Genomic DNA, 26,515 nt, shown 5'->3' on the forward strand with positions numbered 1-26,515 from the left:
CATTCAAGTAAAGGAGAGTGTGCACAACATGTGCATGTCTATTTATCATATGCCTGTCTGTCATCACAAGCTAGGAACAGAATTACATTTTTTACAAACTTATGATGTGGAATTAAAGAGTTCTGTCTAGTGAATTAGAACAAGGCAATGAGTGACCAAATCAGTGTTTCAGAGATCCTGTCGTCCACACTGCACAGGTCGTTTAGGGCCAGTGACTCTGAGGTGTGGGCTAGAAGATAATATTCCTTGTGAACCATAATAGATAAATGGTAGAAAATCATGTTTTACTTTTTGAAAACTGTCAGGATTGCAGGTTGTCCTCTCCTCGTGGTTGGACTGGTTCTAGGAGTGTACACACTGTTGGCTTCTGAAACTGTCAGGATTGCAGGTTGTCCTCTCCTTGTGGTTGGACTGGTTCTAGGAGTGCACTCGCTGTTGGCTTCTGAAACTGGCTGGAGGGCACTTCCTAGTTAGTCTTCAGCCCATCTTCGTCACTGCGTAGACTTGAGAGCATTTGTTGTTGAGTGCCCAGAATGAGCTCTTAGAGTTCATCAATAATAATAATGACTTGGAAAGTTCTAAGGCATCTTCAGGAAGGATATGGTTTCTATTGGTCTCTATAAACTAGAGACTCTTTTCTATTAAGCTTGGACCTTGCTTCGTGGCTTTCTTTATTTCTCTGTCAAGGAAATGCAAATTTGAAGGAACAGATCAGTTGACTGAGGGGGAATGCAGAGTATCTTAGGGGAAGCCACCAGCACATTCAGTTTAATGCTGCCCTTGATGACGAAAGACACTTCTAACTCTAGAGAGTTAATTTTTCCACCCAAGAAAACTTCTAGTGACATGCATGCGCGAGTGTGTGTGTGTGTGTGTGTGTGTGTGTGTGTGTGTGTGTGTGTGTGTGTGTGTAGGATGAAGGAAGAAGAAAGAGGAGTCCAAATTAGAATACTCTCAATCCTACTAAAACTCATATTTCATTTTTGCAGCTTTGTGGCTGAACTGTCAGTAGTATATTAAGTAAAATAACTTCTTCATTAAACTCCAATACCCCACATCAGATATTGTTTGATGATGTTCCAAAGAAAATCAAAGAAACATTTCTTTATCTTTTGATTAAGACAGAGTGTAAGGAAATTCCAGAGACTACCTAGAAGGTTCTGCTTCATGGGTCTTTCTGATAACCCTGACAGGAGGCCTAGGCAGTGACACAAAGTCAGAAGGGTAGGACAGCGAGCTGATAAACTAGGACTCTCAGTAAGATTGTCAGTTTAGAGGGGACCCATGGACTACTTGGGACAAATGTCTCATGTAACATCACACAGCAAGGCTGCAGGAGCTCTCTGGCTTCTTTCTGAACACCCCTTCCTGTTCAGGAGAGACATGTGGTGTAATGTGAACAGTGTTGGGGTTGGAATCGGCTGGTGACACAGAGGTGGGCAGAAGCAGCATTCCACAGTAAAGATGAACTTAAAACTGCTCATTTTTTTAAATTGCTGTGGGCATTTTTAAGGTGAAATAATAGCTTTCACTTACTGAAAGTTTAACATGTTACAGCCATGTGCCAGGGGTCCTACATTTACCATCTTACAGCCACTATCTAGAGGTACTACCTTTATTTAGTGTCATACAGCTAGGAAGTAGCAAAACTTGGGTTTAAACCCAGTTGCTACCAGTGTGCCATAGTAAAGTGGGATCTGTGCCTGTAACTGCCATCAATGGGTCCAACACACTGGACAGATTAGATCAACTACAGGTGAGATGTTAAATATGGAAAAATTGTAGGATAGATATCTGCTGTTGGCTACAGGTTAAGGGTACCCCACACTTCATTTTAGGAACTGTTCTTCCCTAGTCTTTGCTATGGAAGATTGATTGAGGGGGATTCCACTCTTCACCTCCAAAGAAATGTAGCCTTGCCCTTACACAATGGCTGGTCCAGTACACAGATGTGACCCAGTGAGGCCAATCACTTGCTAGGAAACGCTTACTGGGATCTGGGGGAAGAAAGTGTGTGATCTGAGTTGCTACCAAGTGAGGTGATCTCTCTTTCTATTGCCTGGACCAAGAACAAATTCTGGAAGCTAGCCTTAGGAAGGAACCAGCCTTATGCATAGTTCAAAGGAGAGAAACTGTGGGTCTTTGGTGGCATTACTGTCTGGAGCCAGAACAGACTTTGGATTTCCATATAGCCAAGGCCAGTTTCTCTTTATTTGAAAAGCCATTTGAATTGAGGTTCTGTTACTTGAAGCTTAAACATTTTAAATGGATGCAACAAACGGGTGGGCCAAAGCATGTCCCTATAATCCGTAATGGTAGTTTGAAGCTAGTGGATGCTCTGCTAACCCCACATGGTGATTACTTTCATTTTGTAGTCAGTAGTGAAGTTTTCACTCATTCCTCCCACTAAGATCATTAGGAACAGTCCCTCTTTAGGGTGCAAAAATATGTTGAAAGGATGAAGAAAAAAAATGAAGATGTCTCCAGCAAGTCAAAAACTACTTCCCATACCTACTTAAAGTTTAAGGACAGCTTTAATACTCCATGTTTAATTGTTAATGGAGAATTTAAAAATCAAAAATGCCAAGTGTGCCATCGATGAGATGGAAAATTATGCTGCAGTAGAAGGTAGCATAATGTAAAACAACCAGCATTACCAAAGCACACAAATGTTTTTGGTATGTAAAATTGCTTTGTAAAATATTTGCTCCATCTGCTAAAAGCAGCCAAGACAATTTTCCCTTGATAGCTAATGGCCCATTTCGGGTGTGTGGCAAGTGATTCGCTGCTGTGGTGGCAGCTCTCATTAACAGAATGTTGAAAACACGGTATATAATTCCATACTTATGTAGCATTAGCCACTCACTGCTTCTCGAGGAGTCTGTCCCTCATTATCTAGACCTCCACCTTGCACCAACATGCAGGCCTAGCAGTTGATGTGACTTGAGAAGCATTTTGTCCAACTGAGGCACATATGTTGTGCTTCTATTCCAAAGCTCAGCACAACTGTTTCACTGCGACCACAAACGCGAAGAAGTTCGTTCCCTCTCCACTTTCCAGTGCGCACACTGCTGTTTCCCGTTCCCCTCACCGCAGGGAGCTAGGCTTTTGTTGTTGTTGTTGTTTGTTTGTTTGTTTGTTTGTTTCTAGGCTCATCCTGTCGCGCTGCATGCTGGGGGTTTCAACAGATAAAGATGAAGTGCTTCCAGAAATTCTTAATTGAACTTTGCACATACACAAAAGGAGGAGAAAATTCTCCCTCCTCTGACAAAACTGCCATTATAAAAGCCTGATATATGCTGCCCCCTTTTCCCCTGGTGTATCTGTGATTTCTCTCTTTAAAAGAGTTGTTTATATTACACCCCAAATTACTTCAACATCTGCTAAAGGAACGATTAGAAATAAATACAGTAATCCAGGGTGGTTTAAAAAGAGAAGAATATGTTCATGTTTGGGGAATGATACTGAAAAGTAGTTACCGCAGCAAATGACTGGTGATAGACAAATATTCTTACCATTGGAAAATAGTTTTCAAGGAAATTATACTGAACTGTAAGAATGACAACCAGTAAATACATATGACTGTTTCAAAGATTTTCCAATATTTTAAAACAGAAACCATGTCATGTTTAAATCAACCATAAGTGGAATTAGCCATAACTGTTACTTCTGGAAACAGGTTTCTTCCTATCCACATAGAGAAATAAGGCTGGTTGGGAAAACGGTGGATGCTGATGGAAGCTCTTTAATTGCAGAGTGAAGACAAAAGGAAATCACATGCCCTTTGGACTTGATTCTCCTTTCTTTCTTCTTGTTTTGTTTTGTTTTTCTATGTAGCCCTGGCTGTCCTGGTACGCACTTTGTAGACCAGGCTTTGATTCTCATTCAAGTGTGGGGAAAGACTGAGTTCCAGGAATGAAACGGAGAGATTATCAAGAGACTTTTGTATTTAATTCTATACAAAAGGAATGGGCAAGCAACATCGTTTCTCAATCAAGAGAAGAGCTGGACCTTTTTAGGTGTTTCCACACATGGCATAAAAGGAGTCAGGAAGATGTAGGCAGCATTGTAAATTGATTATTCTTTCTACAGACCATGCACAGGAGGAGACCAGTGAATCCCACAGTTGGGGGCTGTCTTGAGACTGGCTCAGTCACAGAAAGTCCTAGACTTCTCAAGGGCATCCCTGACTCACCAAGGGGCACCGAGGACAGATGACCAGAAGCACATGGCACTGTGGCCGTCAGAGAGGCAAAGCTCACTTTGAATCCGTTCCAAAGCCCGAGCCTGCTCTGTGGTTTTCACCAGAGCAGACAATTCCAAAAGCACTCCAGCGGGACCTTCCTGGGTATGAAAACACTAACCAATTCTCCTTCTTCTCGTCTTCTGTTTTATTCCCTCCTTCCGCGCTGTTATTGTGAAAAACTGGCAGTTAAATTCAATTGATTCCAGTTTCTCTGGATCCATATGGCCGCCAACCCTGGAGCGGAAGCGGCGGCAGCGCCTCGCCACTGCTTCCAAGCATTTGCCTCTCCTCCAGTCCCCAGATGGTGGGAGTAACATTTAAACCTCCTTTTCTCTGCCTTGTACAATAGACCTTGGCACCATTTCAACTGTTTACTCCGGTAATTAACAGCTCTGATACCACAACAATTACAACTCCTCCACTCTCCACAATAATGCTATGAATTAGTGAGAGCTAATGGCTGGAAGGTAGAGTGTTTCCAGACTGTGAGATCTGTGCATTTTTAGAATAAAATAAAAGGTACAAACAGCACGCTTGCAGTAGACAATGATTACCTAGTAATTAGTTTACACAAAGCTTCCTATTTAATGGCAAAACGCTGTAATTAACGTGTGACAGAAAATCAAAGGGTACTTTGTAAGCATATGAAAAATTAACACTGCAGGCCCATAGCTTTATGTACTGATTAGAAGCATATTAAATCAATAGGACACACAAGCCAACAGCTTGTATAGCTGATTATTATAGGTCCTCGGAAGGGGTACCCTGGCTTTCATTTAACTGGGGAGGCAATTTTCCTTCTCCTGTCATCATCCTCAGGCACAGAGAAGTACCTCAAACTCAACCCTGGCAGCTCCATGAAAATAACCATTGAACTGGAAGAAAACGTTCTAAGTCATTCTCAGAGCTAAGAAAAAAAATATGTAAATGATTAAGACTTTCCAATGATCGTGGTGACGTGCTGCTACACTAATTAGAAAATATGCCAACTGGAACCAGAAAATGAAGCATCCAGACTCAATGTTTTGGTCAGAATAATCTCGACTTTATCAAGCCTCTTTATTCAACATGGAGAAAGCTATAATACACGTATTGTTTTCTACTTTCAAATGGTAAGAGGCCAGGCTGCTATCAAGAGCTATTCTTTTAAAGGCATTCATTGGGAAAATCATAGCATAGGGACAATTGGATCATCATTCTGAATTTTTGACAGCATCTTGTATAATGATAATTGAAGCATGCTACAGTATTCTTTAAGGCTACAAAAGCCTTCTAAAGAACCTTCTGAATTGCCAAAGAACAACTGATTTGTATTTACTCAGTATTGCTTGTATTTTCTTCTAATACAAATTTAATTAATATGCATAATAAAAAGCAACAATGTCTTAAACTTTCATATGCTAAGAACATTGCTAGCCAATTCCAAGGATTCATTGGGTTCTCAGCACCGCCTCATGAGACAGGTGTACTGTTATCTGTTTCCAGATAAAGATGGCCTCTTAGAGAGCCTAGTAATTTGGTTATGGCTGTTCCCTAGCAGGCTCTAAGAGAGGCAAAGCAGGGGGACCTTGTGAAGCCAACTGCCCCTCAGTTCTGTACTTCTCAGTACTCTTTTCCTGCTTAAAAATGTTTACCATGGAAACCTGAATTATGTCTAAAAATAAGTAAAAACAAACCAAAATTTTTGGTGGCTTATGCAAAAAAAAAAAGAATGAGTTGAATTGCTCATCATGTTTTTAGTGCTGCATCTGATTGGGAAAGTCAACACTTTTTGATAATTTATAGGTGGACTCAAATGACTATGCCAGTGTATTAAATCGAGAAAGGCACAAAGTGTATATCCTCATGACTGGGTACAAGGTAATATATAAAATTCTCTTTTGTCAGCTGGGCACATTAACAGCTGTGCATGTGGTGAGGCAGCCAGGTTTTCCAGGGACTCCTGAGCAGGCCCTTCCCATGAGGCCGAGGTCTGCATACTGACAGCCTCCCCCCCCCCAATGCACTGCCTTGTGGGAAAGGGAAACACTCTAGAGCAGTGAGTGACTGTGCTCGGGGACATCGGTGCTTTGAGAAAGTCTGTGGAAAGTCGAAAATCAGCCAGAGCAGCAGCACTGGCATGGCCCCAAGGCCAGACCTAAGGTGGGGGTGCTTCTCTAGGAATTTAAGGAAGTCTTCCCTTGTTCTGTGTGCTCTGCTAGTGGTTTAGGAAGCCATTAGCACCTTCTTATAAACACAGCATATACAACAGGAGCCAAAGCCCTCTTGCTTCATACAGCATTCTACTCATGGGTCTTTCTCCTAGAAAAATACAACAGAAGTTTTTTGTCTTGTTTTTGTTTTTGGCACACACTAAAACTAAAAACAAAGCTTTTCTCTGGTCCACAATTTAAAAACAAAAACAAAACAAAACTGGAGATGAGCTTAAGTTTTCAGACAGGTGAATGGTTTAGCATATTAGAATTAATAAAATGGAGTAACATGCAGCACTAATTGTGATGAATATGAATAAACAGGGTAAATGGCTAAGATCTTATGTTTAATTAGCATATTTACAATTATTTTGGCAATGAGAGCTGATACACATTTGAGAATTAAGTCAGGAAAATGAAGGCAATGAGAAAGTGATTTTACACTTATTTGGTTAGACATATCTTTAATATTGTTATTATATTTTAACTTCACTAAACATTCTGTGGTGATGAGTCAATGGCTTTTTTGAGCTCACCTGATAAAGCCAAACCATGTTCTCCATGAGGCACCTAGGTCAGTCCCCTACAAGTAGTCCCCATTACTGCTTGCAAGGCTCCACAGAGGCAGTGGGGGTTGTTCTTTGCTCAGTGTGGTGGGCAGGTCTCCCTTGTAATGGTTTGTTCACTGACTTAGTTCTCTAAGAAGATGAAATGATGATTACGGTTTACTCTGCCTTTCTAAGTTTGGGTACCCTGAATGAGGATCTTCCCCTTTTGGTGATGCTTAAATTAATACCAAATGTCTAACACTCTAACACAGTCAAACAAAGTAGTGTACAAGGAAGGGTTAAAAAAAAAAACCAAAAAACTATTCTTGCTGGCTAGAGAGATGGCTGAGCAGTTGAGGGGACTTCCTGCTCTCACAGAGGACCAGAGTTTGGTTGTCAGCACCCACATGGTGGCTATAAGTGTGACTAGTTCTAGGATGTCCTCTTCCGTCTTCCTCAGGCACCAGGCACACGCACGGTACACGGGCATACATGCAGGCCAAACACCAATACAGATAAAATGAAAAAGTTCAATCTTTAAAAAACATGCTGTTCTGCCGGGTGGTGGGGGCGCACGCCTTTAATCCCAGCACTCAGGAGACAGAGGCAGGCAAATCTCTGTGAGTTCGAGGCCAGCCTGGTCTACAGAGCAAGATCCAGGATAGGAACCAAAACTACACAGAGAAACCCTGTCTCGAAAAACAAACAAACAAACAAAACCAAAAACAATACCCTGACTCAGAAGCAAGGAATCGTGCATTTGTGCAAGAATTCAGAAACCTTAGCAAGTGCTGTGTACTCCACAACTGAGCTTATTGGGATCCAGTGGGTGGAGCAAGGGGAGCCGGTTCCATTGGCCAATAGGATTACAAGCAGAAGCTTGTTACCAGCCTCTGAGAAAATAAGAAAATTCATGTTTTGTTTCCATTGTGGCCTTTCTGCTTTTCCAAAGGTTCCTACATCTTGATCCTGAATTTTCAAGGGTGACTATGGCTTTTTAGCATCTGACGACTCATGTGACTTTGTTTCAAGTCTCAACTGCAGCCAGCCAAAGGTCAGTTCAAAATTAGAGTGGACAAAGAGGTGGTCTTTATGTTGTCTATCTATGTCTACACCAAATCCTACTTACCTGTAAGACCAGCGTCTGCAAAAGACTCCACAGTAGCTCCCACCCCATAAACAGCGCTGCTTTCATCTGTCGCCTATGACATACCAATGAAGAAATCACGGCGGCATCGTGTCTCAAACTGCTATGCAAATGATGCCATTTGTAAGTATTAACATAATTTAGTGCTTACAGTCATATTCTCATTTCTAATAATTCTCCCAGAATGGAGTCTTTCTCTGGACTCTTAGCCTGCAGGATAGTCTTTCATCAAGAAGCTGAAATTTTTAATAACCTGCCAGCATATGTTTTGTATGTGCCAGGCTAGGCTTGATGATACAACATCTTCATTATCAAAAGGAGCAGGTCTACAGACTGTAATAGGACATTAAAACACGCCTGTGCTCATAAAGTAATGCTTTGATGTCTAAATGTGCACCGTTACAATGCTCTTCTGGAACAAAGGGGGCTTCCAATCCTAAATTCTCAATAGCTACCCGCAGCTCCCCTCCACTCTAAGGAGGTTCCCTTTGAAGGCATAAGCTGTCGTTAGTCCCTGCAAGAGGGAAGGGAGCTCACAGGGACTTCATTTTATTTTTAGCTTTGGCTTCTCACGCATCATAGCTAAGCATGAGCCATGCATCATAACAGGATTTCTGAATAATTATTTTTCCCTGTTAAGTTTTTTTTAAATGATTTAAATAGAACATTAATTATTTAAGAGTCTCAAATTTAATAACATTAACAACAGTGCCAAATGTATTTGGTAACAATTTAAAATGGCATAGTTTAAAATAATTGAAATTAAATAATCTATAGTGAGGTTTCTAACCACAATTCAGCCAAATGTCAGTACTGCAAATATTTTTAAAACTCAAAGTCAAACATTTCAAATTTATCATAGTCTAATGTCAAGGGAATTCTTTAAAAATTATTGGTTTGAAATGCTGAGGCCAGCAAACACTGTATACACTAGTATTTTAATTCTTTAAAATAAAAGTGTCTAGACTTTTTCATGGTTTAAACTCAACAGCTTTGCTTCACAAAGATAAAATCCAGTTCAAAGAGAACATAAGAGAAACCTCTATTGGCCTCAAAATTAAATACATTTTCTTTGCTTTATTTTTTTTCTAGAAGAGTAATTCATTTTGGTATCCTTTAAATAATATGTAAAGAGCTAGCCATGACAGGTACTGCATTTAGTCCGTTCACTGTTGGAGGGGGAAGAAAGCCCAGAATAGATCATGGGGAGAACCGACCCATTTGTTAAAAGGAACTCTCCTCCTGACTGTTCTCTAGATTTATTCATCATTTCACTTGCCCAGGAATAATGTGGTTCCCACCAGTGTTCCCCTTCCTTTCTATCACTTGTGTCTTGATTCATAGACTTCTGTAGTGGGATGCGCAAAGCAGATGCAAATCACTGCAAGGCCCACCGCTATGCATGCTGGGAGGAAAGGGATCATATAAGGAGTTTGCCTGTCAATTTTCTTTTTTGTAGTAGGGCAGGAAAAACAAGGTAGTGTGATAAACAGAAGCTGGGTGTAAGGATACAAAGTGGGACAGTGTGTCGAGGTCAGGTTAAACATTAAACCATGTACAGATATTAAGCAAAATTGGAGCAGACTGAGGTTGTATAATTCATTTCACCAACCTATGTGGAAAGGTTTACACACCTCCACTCATAGCCTGAGACCCTGAGCCTACTACTCAGCTTTTTCTGAAAGTTCTCTTCTGGGGTCTTTTCTTCTCTCAGCATCTCATAGGGACTAGTAGTTACATAGGTTTCTTTAGAGTGTCTTCGAAAACATGGCTCCTGACAGAATGCTATTTTACATTAGCTTACAATGACCACCATTTGCTAGTAGAATTCCTCATAATAAAACACAGCTAGCTTAATCACCACGGTTGGCAGAAGCACAGAAACTGCTCAGGGCAGATGCTAAGATTTGTAATGCTACCTGACTATGGTCTTTTAGTCATTTCTTAGGTATCATATCAGTTTGACGTTGTGAAAAAAGATGTTTTGGCCCCCCAAATGGACATTTAAGTAACGCAATAAGTCCATTCATATTGTTCGTTAGGACTAAGGCCCAGGAAAGGCTCTGCTGATAGATGACAGGGCTAAGTCTGGGAGAAAGGATCTTATCTCCTGACTGTCCATAGCACTGTGGTTTAAGTCACCCCTGAACACTCACTTGTGCCCACTTCTTCTTCCAGTCTTCATGGCCGTATCTTTTACTCTCCTTAAGCGCCCACTTGTAGCACTCTAGGTAGGAAGGGATGTCACAAAATGCCGTCCCGTTTCCTCCAAATTCCATGTTCATTTTAAAGACCCAGCGTCGGACTTGCAAGTGGTCAGTCACCAGCTGGCCCAACTGTTCTATCATCTGTGGGGCAAAGGTACAGAACACAATAAAGCGTGTTTCCTTTCTGTCACAGCAGCTTGGCTGTGGTGCTAAGAGTATATCTCTACACAGTCTGTTTATCAGGCTCCCTTCCACTCATTAGGACAGATTCAGGAAGTTTGAAGTGATGTATGATATAAAGAAATCACTAGCCAATGGGATAAAAGCCATGTTTAAAATGCAGTTGTATTTGTGAGAAATTAAAAATCTATTACTGCTGACTTGTGAGGAAAAAAGAAAAGACACTTTAAACATGTATAATTGGACCCTGGAATTGTCACCTTTCTTTCTCAGTAACTTAGGTGTTTGGTTATTGCATCTTCAAATGATTGTTTTAATAATGTCAAGACTATAAAAATATAGTTCTAAAAACTCTGTTGAGCTTTTAATACTGTAACCTAAAATAAATAAGTACTGTAATGTAGAAGACATTTTTTTCTCACTAACCTACATTTGTTTGGCCAATTGGCCAAGTTGCCTGTATTTGTGACATGAATGAATGTATTATAAAGACAGATAACTGAGAGAAAAACATTTGCAGATCACGATGGGGAGGCTGGACCTGGGAGGACTGGGAAGTGAAGGTGATCAGGGGACATTATGTGAAATTCCAAAATAATCAAGAAAAATATTATGTTGGGGAAAAAAGGTTCTATTTTTAGGATTTAAAAAGGAATAAAAATCTAAAACTTAAAACAACAACAACAAAAACCACTTTTAGAAACAGCCTTGCTGGAATTGCAGCTGTCCTGCATTTGATACGAAACAATACTTTCTCAATAACTGGGATTAAATAGATGAAATTTTAAGGGATCAAAATCCATGCTTTAATTATAAAATGATAGTAAGAACAATAATAACTAACATTACTGAACATTCAGTAGGAACCGGCCCTTGTTGCATGCATCCTCTATATGAGTTTCCCATTTAATATAATAACCTATGACTAAGGCAACATTAGTAATTCCATTTAATACATAAGGAGAGGCTGACTGACTTGAGTGACTTGTCTATGATCATACAGCACTGAGTGGCAGAGCAGGGTTTCTCTTGGATTACTTTGACTCCAAACCCTACACTCATTCCCTCTTTGTGGGGCTTCGTGTCCAAGCCTGCAAGTCACTGGAGAAGGGTGAAGTGTAGAAAGAGGGCAGAGGAGGAGTCAGAGAAACAACTTGCTTCCAAATCAGTAAGTCACTTGTGCTGCATTTGAATCAGACAAAAGTCTCTGTAGCAAGACTATTAATTCTATGTAAGAACGCTCTATTTCAGCTTTGAAGGAACCCAGTTCATTAGATCACGAAATGACTTTGTTGTCTGTACTTCCCAAAAGGCAACAAAACAACACCAATTCATTGTGTCTCCTATACCTACCCATGCCCATGCTGTGGCATCCTATACTTGACAGTAATATTCTGATTCTCTATTGTCTTAGTCAGGGTTATCATTGCTGTGACATCTTGAGGAGGAAAGGGCTTATTCTGCTTACACTTACACATCACTGTCCATCATTGAAGGATGTCCATTAGGACAGGAACTCAAACAGGGCAGGAACCTGGAGGCAGAAGCTGATGCAGAGGCCATTGAGGGGTGCTGCTTACTGGCTTGTTCTTTATGGTTTTCTCAATCTGATTGCTTATAGAACCTAGGACTGCCAGCACAGGGATGGCTCCACCCACAATGGGCTGGGCCGTCCCACATCAATCACTAATTAAGAAAATGCCTAACAGGCTTGCCTACAGCCCAATCTTATGGAGGCATTTTTTCAATTGAGTTCCTTGCTCTCAGATGACTATAGTTTGTGTCAAGTTGACATAAAATTATGCAGTACACCTATTCTTTTGACTACCAAATGGATTTTTTTTTTTTTTTTTTTTTTTTTGGTTTTTCGAGACAGGGTTTCTCTGTGTAGCTTTGTGCCTTTCCTGGAACTCGCTTTAGAGACCAGGCTGGCCTCAAACTCACAGAGATCCGCCTGGCTCTGCCTCCCGAGTGCTGGGATTAAAGGCGTGCGCCACCACCGCCCGGCTTGGATTTTTATTTTTTAACTAAAGAGTTTGAAAGCACTGAAGACTAATGGTGAGGTCTAGAACTGCCAAGTTATAAAATCATTTTGTTTAAAGGCATAATATGTTATCCTGAATTGTGTCTATTCAGCAAATGATTTGGGCGATGCTACATGACATGGCAGTGTGGAAGAGACACCAAAATAGCCACACTTGGGGTTTCCAGAAAGCTCATACAACTGTAGGTTATTCAATAAAGGTGAAAATGAAATTGTCTCAGCTCTCTAATATTGAGTAGTATTTATTGATAATTTGGATGTTTAAATGATAAGGGCTCTGGTCTACAAACAAAGGAGGTTCCTGCTGTGTCTTCCAAGGTTGCATCCCTTTTTTCTGCAGTCAGCTGTATTCTGTATTTAGTTATATCTTGCCATGGTCTGTGTGTACTATGATCATAAGTTGTAGAAGCAGAAGTGCTGATTAGTCTCTTCATATTGGCTAAAAAAATATTTTGCTAGATTAAGAAAAGGTGTTCCAGCATAGCCTTTAAAAATGGTGTATTTAGATATATACTTGGAAGCTTCAAATACTAACAGAATTAGTATGTGTTCCCTCCAAATCCTATTATTTGTTGCTTCTGAGAGTCCTATAAATGGGTGCCTGTGGCAGGATCCCTACAGTAATGAAAACAATCAATAGTATTGTAAAGACTACACCGCTGGAAGAATTATGTGCTATCTTTAAGTGAAAATTGAACAGTGCTTTAAAACAGCATTGCCAGTTTTGATTATTTAACCAAAGCTGTCAATATTTCATACAAAGCGCATGCCAGAAAGGGACTTACATGGTTATTTTATGGATCAAAACAGGAAATGCTCACTGTGCTGTGCTAGATTAAAAAACTCAGTCATAAACCACAAGACTTTATGCTATTTCCAAACATTTATCATTTTTTGTTTGAATCTGTTTTTAAAAATGTAATATATTTTTAGTTGTGATTCATTTTATATTGGTAAAGAGCAGAAGCAGAAAAATTACACTGTAAAACTCCAACTAAGGCCCAAGAATATGTATTAACCTAAGTTAAAATAATCACAGCTTTCCCCCACTTTAAATTTGCAATGCACATCAATAAAAAGTCAGGATTGATTCATCACCATCTGCAGATTCAAAATGCTGAAACCCTCAGATTGATTAGGTAGAGCCATTACTATCTGGAAAAGCCTCAGTTCTTGCTGACCTCAGATGTCTTCCAAACAATCAGAGAACCCAGATACAACTTGGTTTACTGCTATACCATTGATACATACTATATGTCAAATAACATCCTTCAAATCTGAGGGTCTCTGAGAAGGGTTTTAGTCCTATGTCTGAATACTAGAACTAGACAGAGTTTGTATTGTATTAAATGTGCCCACACCTTTAACCACAATTAATGTATAAAGTTCTGAAATATTTCAGAGCATAGATTGCCTGTGCTATTATCAATGAAGATGAAACTAAAACTCAATACAAACTTTACACATGCTTTTTAAAGACATGAAGATTGTTTAGTGTAGTGTGTGCATTCAGTTGTATCATTTAAAAATCTGTTTCTCCCGTATTAAGTCTGTCAGCCAAAACATTCTATTAGGAAGCAGAATCAAGCAATCCACCTAGGTACCTTCAAATTCCAGTGCAAGTTAATGACGGTGGCAGTCTCTCCAGGTCTCCTCAACTAAAATCCTGACTGTGTTTCTGCTATGAGCCAAATGTTGGCCAGGAACTCTCTCTAGCAAGACTCAACACTTGAGGACAGCTTGATGGATTCATAGTGCCTTCAAAGTAGCTTTCTAACGTGTGATTAGCTCAAAGGCTTCATTTTGTTCTCAGGGGCCGTGCTGTGCGGAGCATCCTGACCAAGCAGAGAGTAGAGGGAGAGGGAGATCCCCAAATCTGACACTTACTCGCTGCCTCAACGTTTATGGGTCCTTCATTGTCCAAGAAGAAGGGAAAGGAGATAATTTGTGATTGTCTCAGAGAACCGGTCAAGAGAAATTCAGAAGTAGAGGTTAGGAAATGTTACCAGCCAGCAGTTTGTCTTTGAATTGTCTTTATTATGTAAACAGATGGCGTTTACATGGGAGAATACCTGCTGGAGCTGAATCAGAATGAGAACATTTCTAGAGGCTAATGGAGGAGTGCAGAGCCACAGACTGGGTCCAAGGGAAAACCAGAAGTAGTTTATTCCTGAGGCCATCTCACTTCCTGGTTCCCCTACTCTTTTCAGAGCCATTCCTGAAGAGCCAAAGTATTGTCAGAGTCAAGGATGTTTTCAGTGCTCTGAAGTCTCACCACGCACTCTCTAAAGCCTCCAAACCCACTTCTTGGCCAAAACAGACTCTTATTAAATGTGATGGTGAACTAATAGATATTAAGGCATTAAATACTGACAGTAGATTAATTCCCATGATTAATTTTAGCAGCATTTAGTAACTTAACCCAAAAGGTAGACATTTTGAAAATTCTAGTAAGTTCTATAATAAGGCCTCCAGGTCTGGTAGTTCAGACATGCATAGATTCTTGGGAACCACGAGTTCAAAGTCAGCCTGCTTAACTTAGTGAAACCTTGTCTCAAAAAGTTAAAAGAGAGCTGAGGATAAAACCTCATAGTACTTACCTACCATGTGAGAAGCCCTGGGTTCAGTTCAAAGTATGGGAAACAGACAAACAGAAACCAAACATACTTGAAGGCATAATGTAGGTCTCTTCAGGGCAACTCAAGCATTCACACAGTCTTCACTGGACAGGGCTGGACCAGATTACCTAAAGTTGTACAGTGTCAAGGGGGTAGAATACACTTGAACAGAGGCACCCTACATACCTGTTGGTAAGTATAGATGTCGGATATTCCAGGAGGCACTGGCACATTAGCACTGTCGAAGAGCCGTTTACTTCCGGACTTGGCACTGTAAAGGTGAACCAGCTCAGGCTCTGAGCCCAGGATGGGTACATTCAACATATCAGCCACAGCCAAATCGTCTCTGTGGAGGAGCCCACCCACGATGTAGGCGTCTTTTCCTTGGATGAGATTTTTTATTCTTTTGATTGCCTTGGGACTGTACAGCAGGTGAGTGGCCAGGGACATGTGATGCTTCTGGAGGACAATCAAATCACCCTTCTTAAAAGGTATCTTTTTCTAGTCCCTACCCCAATTTGTAATGTGGTACATAATAAATACATTATTAATAGCAGGCTGGGTTATGACCTATCCTGTTGTTTAGCGGTTTAAATTGATAAAAGCTGTTGGGGTAAGGTTCCATAATCGCTCACATCTTTAGTGTGTTGGAAATAGGCTCACTGGGAATAGAACTAATTACTACACATCTGTATTTATTTGATCCACGTGGAATTATCCTTCTGTCAGAAGGAAAAGAGGCTGGCGGCCTTTGGATAATAGTGATTCATCTCCACAACACTTCTGGCATGGTTTAACACTAAAGCGTCTGGAAAATCAATAGAAAAAAATGAAGGAAAAAGCCCCATAGTGTTCTCTTCTATATAGACTCTATATAGACTTCTAATCTGGCAATGTTTCCAAAGGAGAAAGGCATTTGATTTGATCTCCTCCCCCAAGTTCTCCCCTCAAATCCTTTTCTGAGAACATATGCTTTATAATGATTACCAGAATTCTAGCCAACACTTTGGAAAGCACTCAGGAATAGAAAATATTTGAAAATTACAGCAAGACTCAAATTTCTTTTCCAATACAAACTTTTTAAAAATCCTATTTTGACTAGGTAGACTTGGCTCAGCAATGCCTGTGGGGGTCTTGTTCAATTAAACAAGTAATTTTATTCATATCTAGCAAGGTAGAAAACAGCCAGATGGTCAGCACACACCTCATACACCGAGTTCAGTTTTCAAGGAGTGGGACAGCACATACAAGACATAGTCTCTCCCTCTGTCTCTGTCTCTCCCTCTCCCTCTCTCTCCTCTCCACTCTCTCTTCTCTTTCTACTGTTTTAATCTATATCAAAGTTAATTATTTTCTACGAGCTTCCATTTCCTCCTCTGTAAGATGAGTGTAACCGTACCAGCCTTAGGGATGTTGTGGATTGAATGAGACAGTGCACTGTGAAGTACTTGCACTAGTACATGGGCATGGTACGCACTTAGTGAATGTCAGAAGAGTGATCATGAAAAGAAGGGCGGGATCAAGTCCATTTCGAGGCATGGGGAGGTTTTCAGAAAGTGGAGATGGGCAGGAAAAGCCATTGCCCAAGGATGGAATGAAATATTAGAGCCGTAGACTAAGCCTACTGTTGTACTGCTGCACTGTGTTTTCATGCTGTTAAAGAGAAGATAGCATGGAACCCAACAAAATGCTGAGAGTTTATAGTCAAGTACATCTGACTTAGACTCCATGAGCCCATTTCTTTATGTGTCAAACTAGAATAAAAAAAAATTACCTGCATGCTGGAGTTGCTCCAAGGCTGAAATAAGATCATGAACATGTATAACATTGGGCCAATAGTCCATAAATGATTGTATTATTGACTTATTTTTATGGGGAAAATTCTCTTTTAAAAATAAAACCATTAGAGTCAGGCATGGTGGCACACACCTTTAATCCCAGCACTCTGGAGGGAGGCAGAAGCAGGCAGATCTCTGTGAGTTTGAGGCTGGTCTGATCTACAAAGAGAGTTCCAGGACAGCCAGGGCTGTTACATAGAGAAACCTTAATAATAAAAACAAAATTATTATTAAGTAAATAAATAAATAAAGTAAAACCATTAAAATGTCATGTAAATAATATAGTGCAAAGTACTGGATGCTTGAGGAATTGAAGGGGTTTTAGAAGGTGGTTCCTAGTACAACTGTAAGGAAAATGTATTTATCTAAACACAAAGATGTGAAGAACTGTGAATGGCTGTGTTTAAGAATGTCTAATGCACCCATTCTTAAATGGCTGCAGGATATAACTTGCAAGTGTGCAAGCAAGATATCTGAACTAGGAAAGGCCCTAGCTCTCAGTCTTAAATGGGTCTGCAGCTTGCTGGGTGATTTAGAACAGGGCTGCTTAAACTTTTTCCTGCTTCTCACCCCTATCCCCAGGAGAATTTTTTTTTTTTGGTTTTTTGAGACAGGGTTTCTCTGTATAGTTTTGGTGCCTGTCCTGGATCTCGCGCTGTAGACCAGGCTGGCCTCGAACTCACAGAGATCTGCCTAGCTCTGCCTCCCAAGTGCTGGGATTAAAGGTGTGTGTCACCATCGCCTGGCTCCCATGAGAAAAGCAACTCCAAGTATTTATAAATAGTTATACAAATCAAACTTTTATTGATAATAAATAACAAATTTATTTTAAAACAATTCTTTGGTATATGCATAATTTTACCACTTGTTAAAGATGAAAACAAATTCATATGCTAATGAGATTGTGCTTGTTCATTTTTTATAAAAAAATTAAGTCTTTGCTAAATATTTGATACTGTAGGGTGTAGAACATCTTCAATATTTTCTCAGAGTTGATCAATATTTTTATTTTATAGTCATCAATGTTAAAAATGCTACTTTGCATAAATACATAATACAAAACACCAAAAGTGTGTTTAGGGACATTTCAGAATTTACTGGAAATTCTGTTCAAATCCCAAGCCAAAATTAATTGAATAGTTTTTAAAACTATAACTCAGTCAGAAACTCAACAGCCTGTTAAATACATTTTTGATTTATGTGTATGGGTGTGTGCCCATGTGAGCTTATGTGCACCATGTTTATTTGTGCAGGAACCCATGGAGGCAGAAGAGTGCATGAGAGCCCCTCCAACTGGAGTTACAGGTATTATGAGCCACTATGTGGGTGCTGGGAACCTAACCCGGGTCCTCTGGAAGAGCAGCAAATGCTCCTAACATTGAGCCATCTTTCCAGCCTCTCAAACAGCAAGTTTTAAAAAGCAAATGGTCTCACAGAATGCAATCCAAAGCTCCTAACATTGAGCCATCTTTCCAGCCTCTCAAACAGCAAGTTTTAAAAAGCAAATAGTCTCACAGAATGCAATGCAAAGACACAAGTTTGATACTTACTTGCTGGAAAATGGTGGTAGGAAAATATCAAATGTCTTTGATTTCTGTAATTAAACCATACTCTTATAAAAGCAGAAAAGTATGTATGTACAGTGTGTTTGTTAAGGTTTGTTGACTTAACACAAGCTAGAGTTATCTGGGAAGAGGAACCTCAGTTAAGAAAATGCCTCTATCAGATTGGCCTAAGAGGCATTTTATTGATTGAGTGAGGGCCCACATTGCTGCTCTTGCAGAGGACCTGGTTTAGGTTTCCAACAATCACATGGTGGCACACAACTGCCTCACTAGGGGTGATGCCACCCCTGGGCAGGTGGTTCTGAGTTGTAGAAAAAAGCAAGTTAGGCAGGTCATAGAAAGCACGCTAGTAAGCAGCGATTCTCCATGGTCTCTGTTTCAAATTCCTCCCTCCGGGTTCCTGCCTTCAGTTTCGGCACTGACTTTCCTCCAGGATAGGCTATAAACTCTAAGATAAAATAAACCCTTTCCTCTCCAAGTTGCTTGTGGACATGATGTTCATCATAGCAATAGAAACCCTGTGCCTGATGCCCATTGAAGCCAGAAGATGTGGTGCAGAGACATACATGCAGGCCAAACACTCATACACATAAAAACTACAAACAACATTTCAATGGAAATTTGTTTGCCATGAAGGCATGTATAATGCAAAGTGTACAAGCTGTATGGTCAGAACTGAGGCTACAGAACATTTGTGTCATGTGACATAAACAAAAATGTGTTGGATTCATTAGGATTTGATTTTGAATTAACTGTTGGTCATAGAATGTTGAAAAACATTTTCACAGCCTTCACATTTGGTTTGCAACCCAGAGTTAAGAAGCTGGGACATAAAACACTCTGCCTTTCTGAAACTCAGCTCCTTATATTCAAGTGAGAGGTCTCTAAGGTCCTTCCATCTCTGAAAGAATTCCTAAGTACAGCCAGAGCGCTTCCATGTTTATTATGGAATGTGTCCAGAGCTTCTGCTGGGACGAGGAAAGTTCTAAGGTAGATGGTAGTAAAGCATGTACAATGTGAATGCACTTAACACTCCTGAACTGTCCCTTTAAAAATGTCTGAGACTGCAAAATTTTATCTTGTACATAGTTTACCACAGTAAGAAAAGGGAAAAACCCAGAGATCCTCTGAGGAAAATTAGATAATCTACTATTGGACCCCTCCTCCAAGCCAGGAGTTTAAGTCTCAGCCTCTTTGGTCCATACAGTATTACTTTGCTAGCATAACGTCCGTCCACACTGCAGAGACACTTCCGAGAGAGCAGCTCCAGGCGAGCCGGCGTTCCACTGGCCACCAGCGAATGCCAGCACTGTGTGTGCTCAGCTCTGCTTGTTCATCACCTAGCCCCCTGCTCACTCAGTTGCTCTCCTTTCCCCACAAGCACTTCAGTGTGGAAATGTGACACAAAGAAAGCACATCCAGAGCTGCTGACTTGAGTTACAATAGGGTATCTGATGATTAAGAAGCTCAGAGCTGGATCTGGAAAAACCGTTTAATGGATAAAAGCACTTGCTGATTTTCCAGAGGACTCAAGTTCAGTTCCCAGCACCCAGTTCCCAGCACACCAGGTGGCTCACAACAACTCTAGCTCTGGGGATCCAACAACCTCTTCCGGTCTCCGTGAGCACCTACACATGCACACATACAAAATCAAAAATAAACTAAATTTTTAAAAAACTTTTTAAAAAGAAGTTCAAAGTCTTTGTCACCCCATCTCTCATCCGATCTACACCACAGTCCTTGCTATGAAATGAATGATTTGTTCAAAGTCACACAGCTCTGACCATAAAGTAGAGGATTTGAACCATTAGCATGGTTGTGTGTTACAGTTACCACACTTGTTTTGCTCATCTTACACAGTGAGAAGTGAAGGCCTGTGGGTTGATGGACTATGAAGAGGGGAAAGCAGGTACAGCAATCAAGTTCAAGCTCTGAGGACACGTCCAGCCAGGGCACATTTCCATCTCCTCTAGATTTATGTATCTCTGTCAACAAGTATTCTCTCTAGATCCATGTCTTTCTGGGCATGCCTTAGTCTTTAGGCATGATGGTACCCTCGTATCATCTTCAGTATGTGTTTAATAAAGATTCAAATGTGCGTAAGTGATGGCAGATGACATGCTATTGTCCTTAGGTCTTGTGAGACCATTAGAGAAACTCAGCATCACCAGTTCCAGATAGCAAAGAACCATGAATGACAAAGATCTAACATGTTCCTAATGCCCTTCCTTGTGGCTACATTCATTTTTACCACCACTTATTTCTTATTTTTGACCTGAGACAAAGACAGTTGTTTAGAATGTCTTCATAAACATTAAAATACTCCAAAATAGACATGATGACTTTTATACAAGCACACTTACCATTACAAAGTCTAGCTTTACAGAGTAACTTGGAGAGATGCACAAACAGATTTTTGGCACGCTTTAAGAACTCTCCTCAAAGCTATCCATTTGAATGAAAATCAGCACTGACACCATCTCCCAGACCCATTAAATAGAGAGAAAGCAATAGCTAAACAGGCACAGAACCGGTTTGAAAGTGAGGGTTTAATTTCTGTGTTTTAAAAAGTTGATTGCCTATGAGTGATTAATCACTCAAATCATTTGAATTTAAGCTCCAAGCAGCAATATTAAGTACTTCAAACCTTGCCTACCTGTTTCTGCTCACCAAGATGCAGACCTGCACTGGCTGGAGCTGAGGCTGTCAAGGGTGCCAGCTGCCTGGCTCTAGCCTGGAAGCAGGAAAGGGCACTGCAAGGGCAACCTTCTCAGAGTGAGGATTATAGACTTGGAGAGGACTTTGGAATTACCCAATCCATCACCCCATTTCATAGATGAAGAACAGAGGACAAGAGAGCTCAGGAGGCTTGCCCAAGGCCACTGGGTCATCCCCAAACAAAACAGTCATTCCCATGTGTAACAGTGACCTAGAGGAGACAGATTTTGGTTCACAATCTGGCCCTACCAGGGACACTGAACTAGAAAATGAGTTTTGGTTTCTGCGGCAATAAAAGGAGAGCAATGATTTCTGTGTTGCTACATTTTGTGAGGCTCAAACAAGAAAATGCATGCTAAGAATCCGAGAAATGTTACTTTACCTACTCTCCTAATCACAAATCCCCTTCCTTGCCCATACCTCTCAGTGTCTACAGGCATTTCAGATGCGCACACGCTCTTTACTGGCAGCTAGCAGGTGTTAGCTTGAGTTTCTGGCTCTGAGAATATCAACAGTTTAACTAAACACAAATGGGTTTTGGTGTTTTTCTTCTTTGCTTCCTAACATCTACGTCAATTGCCATTGAGGGCATAGGATAGCCAGAAAGCACCAGAGATCCCTACTTTTGAAAGACCCCAAGAGTATAAGTAAGTTGTGATAGTTTGTACCTGTCCTCCCTTTCCACAACCAGATGTGCCAATGAAGCAAAGCTAAGCAGAACACTATCAGGAACACTGAGGTGTCCTCTAATGAGAGAAGAGAGTGGATACAGAAGATGCTGAGCATAGACAAAGCAGCATGCCTCCCCTGCAGCCCTGGTGGGGTTTAATCCCCCTCCGTGCCACCACTTTGTCTGGTATGTAGAGAGCTGACTACGGTGTTCCTCATCTATAAATGGAGAGTGCTATCTACTAGCAAATGCATGCTTTCTTTTTTTAAAACAAACTTCAAAATTGGTAGCCCATTAGATAATAAAATGTGTGTGGGGGGGGGATTAAGTTCTTTTTAAAACCTAGAGAAGTCCTCTTCAAATCATCGGTTGTACTGCCTTTGATTAGAACTCTGCCTTCCTGGTTCCATTAATTTCTTAGTAACTCTTGTACAGATATGAAAGTCCATTCTATCCATTAAAAATCAGTATGTTAAAATGTGAACCTTGTTCATACAGAACCATGTGATACGAACATCAAGTTCACTTCCCCAAAGGAATGAAAGTAACAAGGAGTACCTGTGGGAAAGGCAGAAATTTGGGGCCCTGGTCCACTTTCTCTCCCTGAGTAGTTTTATGGCTGCATAGGCCTGGCCAGACTTTTACTGTCCTGGTGAACTCCACATAAATTAAGAAAAAGGAGTGATAAATGTTATAAATCTACCTATTTGATTATACTTCCCAGTAGCTGCAATTAGGCTTCTGCCACAGAGAAACTGGGTAGGGGCAGCTCAGCTAAGTTTGAAAGTTAAACTGTGGTATTTATTTCCTACAGTCCAACTAGTAGTCTAATCAGCAAAGCTGTTAAACTTGCAATAATATTTCACTGATGTGTACCAGAGCGTTGCAAGTTATAAAATTTCCAATTTAATTTTACTGCATCCCTGAAGCCATAGTAATTAGAAGACAAACTCACAGTGAAGATGTTTACAGCTTCAGGGGTGATAATTCTGAACCTGTTCTGCAGGTCACTCCTATCCTCATAGTTCCCCGAGACGACAGCTGCTTGTAGACTCAAGAGTTTTTTGTAGTACAGCTTTAACTCATCATTCATGGGATGAGAGCAGATGTAGATGACATTGACATTGGCATCTGAGAAATAATGGGCACAATGTTAATTACTGATACAAAGGTAAATGACATGATGAACTCTGGCATCCAATTGGTGTTACAGTAGTTTAAAACAAAGAGCATATCCAAAAGCCACAGCAAAGTGAATTTAGATGGGCTCTGAATGTGTCTCAGCAATCTAAAGCAGCCCTTCTGCGCTTCATCATTTCTCTAAAGAAAAAAAGATACCACCACCAACAAAATACAGATGACTGAGAGGGAATGTGGAAGTAAACTTCCAGATAATGCACAGGGATTAACTAAACCATTCCCTTTAATCACTGGTGGGAAGGTATTCCATTCAGGTCAGCAAATTATAAAGCAGAGCTATTAACTTTAGGAAGCTGATGAAATTTCAATGGCATTCTCTGCTTGGATTTGACAGGGCCAGTCCAGGGAAGGTCTTGACAGAATAAATGGGCTGATTATGACCAGCAATGATTCCTTCAGGAACCACCCTATCACAGCTCCAGCCCCAGAGAGGACTATTTTGCTTCAGTAGCACATCTAGTGATTCCTGGTCCAGGGAAAACACTGCCTCAACTGCTTTTTTCCTCAAGATGTTCGTAATACACACATAGAAAAAGTCCCAATGGAAGAGTGAGATGAGATCATTCACTCAGTGCTGCAGAACATTTTAAGGGCACATGGATGTAAATTAGCAGCTGATAGAGCTATTAATTCATTCATAAAATAACTGACTACTCTAGATACAAACAGGAACAAAGCACTTGGCTCAACACTCCAGGAAATCTAGGGATCAAAGTGACTGAGAAATGTCTTTGGGCAGCAACCACTCCAAACACACAGGTCAAACCAGGTACTCAGGGAAGCTCAGAGGAGGGAGCCAAAGTGACACTTCCAGCCCTCCCTCCTCTGAGCTTTCTAGGGCCCTGGGCACATTATTTAACTTTTCTAAGCATTGGTTCCTTCATTGGTAAATGTGGGGTTGAATCACCTAGGTGTAGAGTTTTGGAGTATTAAACGAAAGAAAAATATTCTTGGTACAGTATCTGGCACACAGAAGTGTTGACCAAATGGTACAGCCAACAGTAACTCACTGCCATGCCCTTTGTACCTGCTCCTTTTGAGCAATTCCTTGATTTAATATGATGAAGCAGTATCATCTCCAGTCTCTGATAATTTTTCAATCTATCAATCCAAGCTCCTTTTTAATATTTTCCCTGAGATGGGGTCTTATGTAGCCCAGGCTGACCTTTAACTCACTATGTAACAGCGTCTGGCCTCAAACTCCTGATCCTCCCACCTCCACCTCCTAATTGCTGGTGTTGCAGGTTTCAGGGCCAGGTCAGGTTTATTCAGTGCTGGGGATCAAACCCAAGGCTTTATACATGCTAGGCAAGCACTCTCCCAACTGAGCTACACCCTCAGCACTCTCCAAGCTCCTTAAATTCTATATATCCTCCAGGTCACAGTACAGTGTAGACTACATAGGGATTACTCAAGAAGTGGTCATGGTTGGCTGGGGTTCAAAAAGAATGAAGAGATTTAGATGGTTGAATGTTTTGCTCACTTAATGAGTGAGATACGTGGCAGGTAGGAGAAGTCTCTCTCTATAGAGACAGAGTGGCTTTTAAACTGGTCCAGGAAAAGGCTGGAAGGAGGTGCTACATATATGTAAATAGTTAAGATCTCCAATTTTATTTTGAAACTAGATTGCCATATAAACATCAAAATAAATTAGCTGAACACAAAGTAATTGAATAACTTGTATCTAATTGCTGACTGATCACATTAGTTATTGCTAGTCTTGTACTTTGGGGAAGAAACTGGTGTCCAATCGAACTAGTGAGTATAAAAGCCAAATGTGTGTTGTCATTGATATTGTGTGTGTTTTTAAGAAACGCATAAAAGAATAGGATATGAACAGCAAAAATAGCTATAGTAACAGAAGATGAATTTTACTTGAGAAGAAATATCTAGGCTTCAAATAATAAGAGATCAATTTGATAATGTCGCTTTTCTTGTTCATTTCTGTCAGAGCAATATATATCACTAACTCTAATATCCAGTGGAGTTGGGGTTCACTGTGAATCTACAAACACAATTAATTGACAGATAGTTATAAAAAGGAGCTGTTAAGAAGATGAAGCTTTCTTTGATGGGTAGTCAAAATCAGTTCCTCTCTTACTTATCCAGAAAGGGAAAAGTGCCATCCTGACATCACAGCTGATATCCAGTATCAAGTCTTAGCAGTGTGATCAGATTATCTTTACTTCCCTCCTGAATAAGCAGGAAAGCCAATACCCTTCACTAGTAATTAACAGAATAAAGGGCTTTTATTCTTCCTCCCAAATCATTTATCATTTCTCCTTTTCTTTTTCTATTTTATTTCACAGGAAAGCAATTTTACCTTCACTAGCCACCTCTAAACTAAGCCTCTTGAAGAGGCTATGTGGTCACACTGCTGCTTCAGAATGATAATGTGCTAGAAAAAGGCACCGTCTCTCAGAAATGACAATAGTTGCAAAATTTTTCTTTGTAGGTACAGACTGAATTATTGGATTATTGAAAATAGTAGCCTAATACTTTTTTCTTCCATAATGAGAAACTTCTATAAAAACACTCCTTTGTGATGGCTTGTACTATATATAGAAGGGTGTATAAAAAGCTGAGGAAAAAAATTAATTCAAATAAATCAGAGTAAAGTCTGCCCTCTGCTGCACCTCAGTGGTCCCAGCCAGCCAGGCTTTTAGTTGAATAGCTCAGCGATAACAAATCAATCTCACATCACTAAAGGGCTTGTTGTGTAATGCTGAAACACAGCATTGGTGCCCAGATAACAGATTAAAGCAATTATGCTATTATTATTTTAGGACACTGTAAATTTCTAGTACCGATGTATTTCTGTTACCAAATGGCATTTATAAAATAATAATGATGTTGAAATATCTATGAATCACGTAAAGTATGTCATTCCAGGCAGCCAGCTAAGTTGGCTATTGATAATATAAAATTCTTCCTCGTATTGCTTAAATAAGGGCCAAAGCAATTATATTTTAACAAGACAAAGAAGTTCTTATTAACTTCTAAAGATCTAATTTTTTATTTAACCCTTGATTTGGGGCCAGTTCCTCACAAACTGACTTGATTCATCGTATATGCTTTGGAATCTATTTTTGGGTTTCCAGCCATGGTTGCAGCCTGGCCTTGGCAGTCATGTATTTTTCTCTCCTGGATCCAGTCTGTGGCTGAGGGCTGACTAAAACAGTACGAACTTGACATTTGCAAAGACATCTCCATCTGCCTAAGCCTGGATTTCTAGGGATTCCCTCCACAAGGCACTCCACATTTTCTCCAATCGTGCCTTTGCTTCCCTTTTATTCTTATAAAGAGAATACAGCGCTCCACTCTCTGCACTCCTTGCCCGGA

At 40.4% G+C, this 26,515-nt stretch overlaps 1 protein-coding gene and 1 long non-coding RNA gene across 2 annotated transcripts in view; one reads left to right on the plus strand and one right to left on the minus strand.

The window, feature by feature from the left end:
• LOC128125802 (uncharacterized) overlaps positions 1-10,248 on the plus strand; it is a 96,311-nt gene extending 86,063 nt beyond the window's left edge. The window contains exon 5 of the long non-coding RNA XR_008223232.1: positions 7,939-10,248. This is a non-coding gene — a long non-coding RNA (uncharacterized LOC128125802). The remainder of the gene's footprint in view (positions 1-7,938) is intronic.
• Iqch (IQ motif containing H) overlaps positions 1-26,515 on the minus strand; it is a 184,749-nt gene that overhangs the window by 61,029 nt on the left and 97,205 nt on the right. Inside the window, exons 13-15 of the mRNA XM_052763476.1 lie at positions 22,929-23,104; positions 15,369-15,641; positions 10,290-10,481 (exon numbers count right to left, since the gene is read on the minus strand). Of these exons, the coding sequence (XP_052619436.1) occupies positions 10,290-10,481; positions 15,369-15,641; positions 22,929-23,104 (641 nt within the window). The remainder of the gene's footprint in view (positions 1-10,289; positions 10,482-15,368; positions 15,642-22,928; positions 23,105-26,515) is intronic.

Source organism: Peromyscus californicus, unplaced genomic scaffold (genome assembly GCF_007827085.1).
Source record: "Peromyscus californicus insignis strain IS unplaced genomic scaffold, ASM782708v3 Scaffold_11__1_contigs__length_118956290, whole genome shotgun sequence".
In the NCBI taxonomy this organism is placed as follows: Eukaryota; Metazoa; Chordata; class Mammalia; order Rodentia; family Cricetidae; genus Peromyscus; species Peromyscus californicus.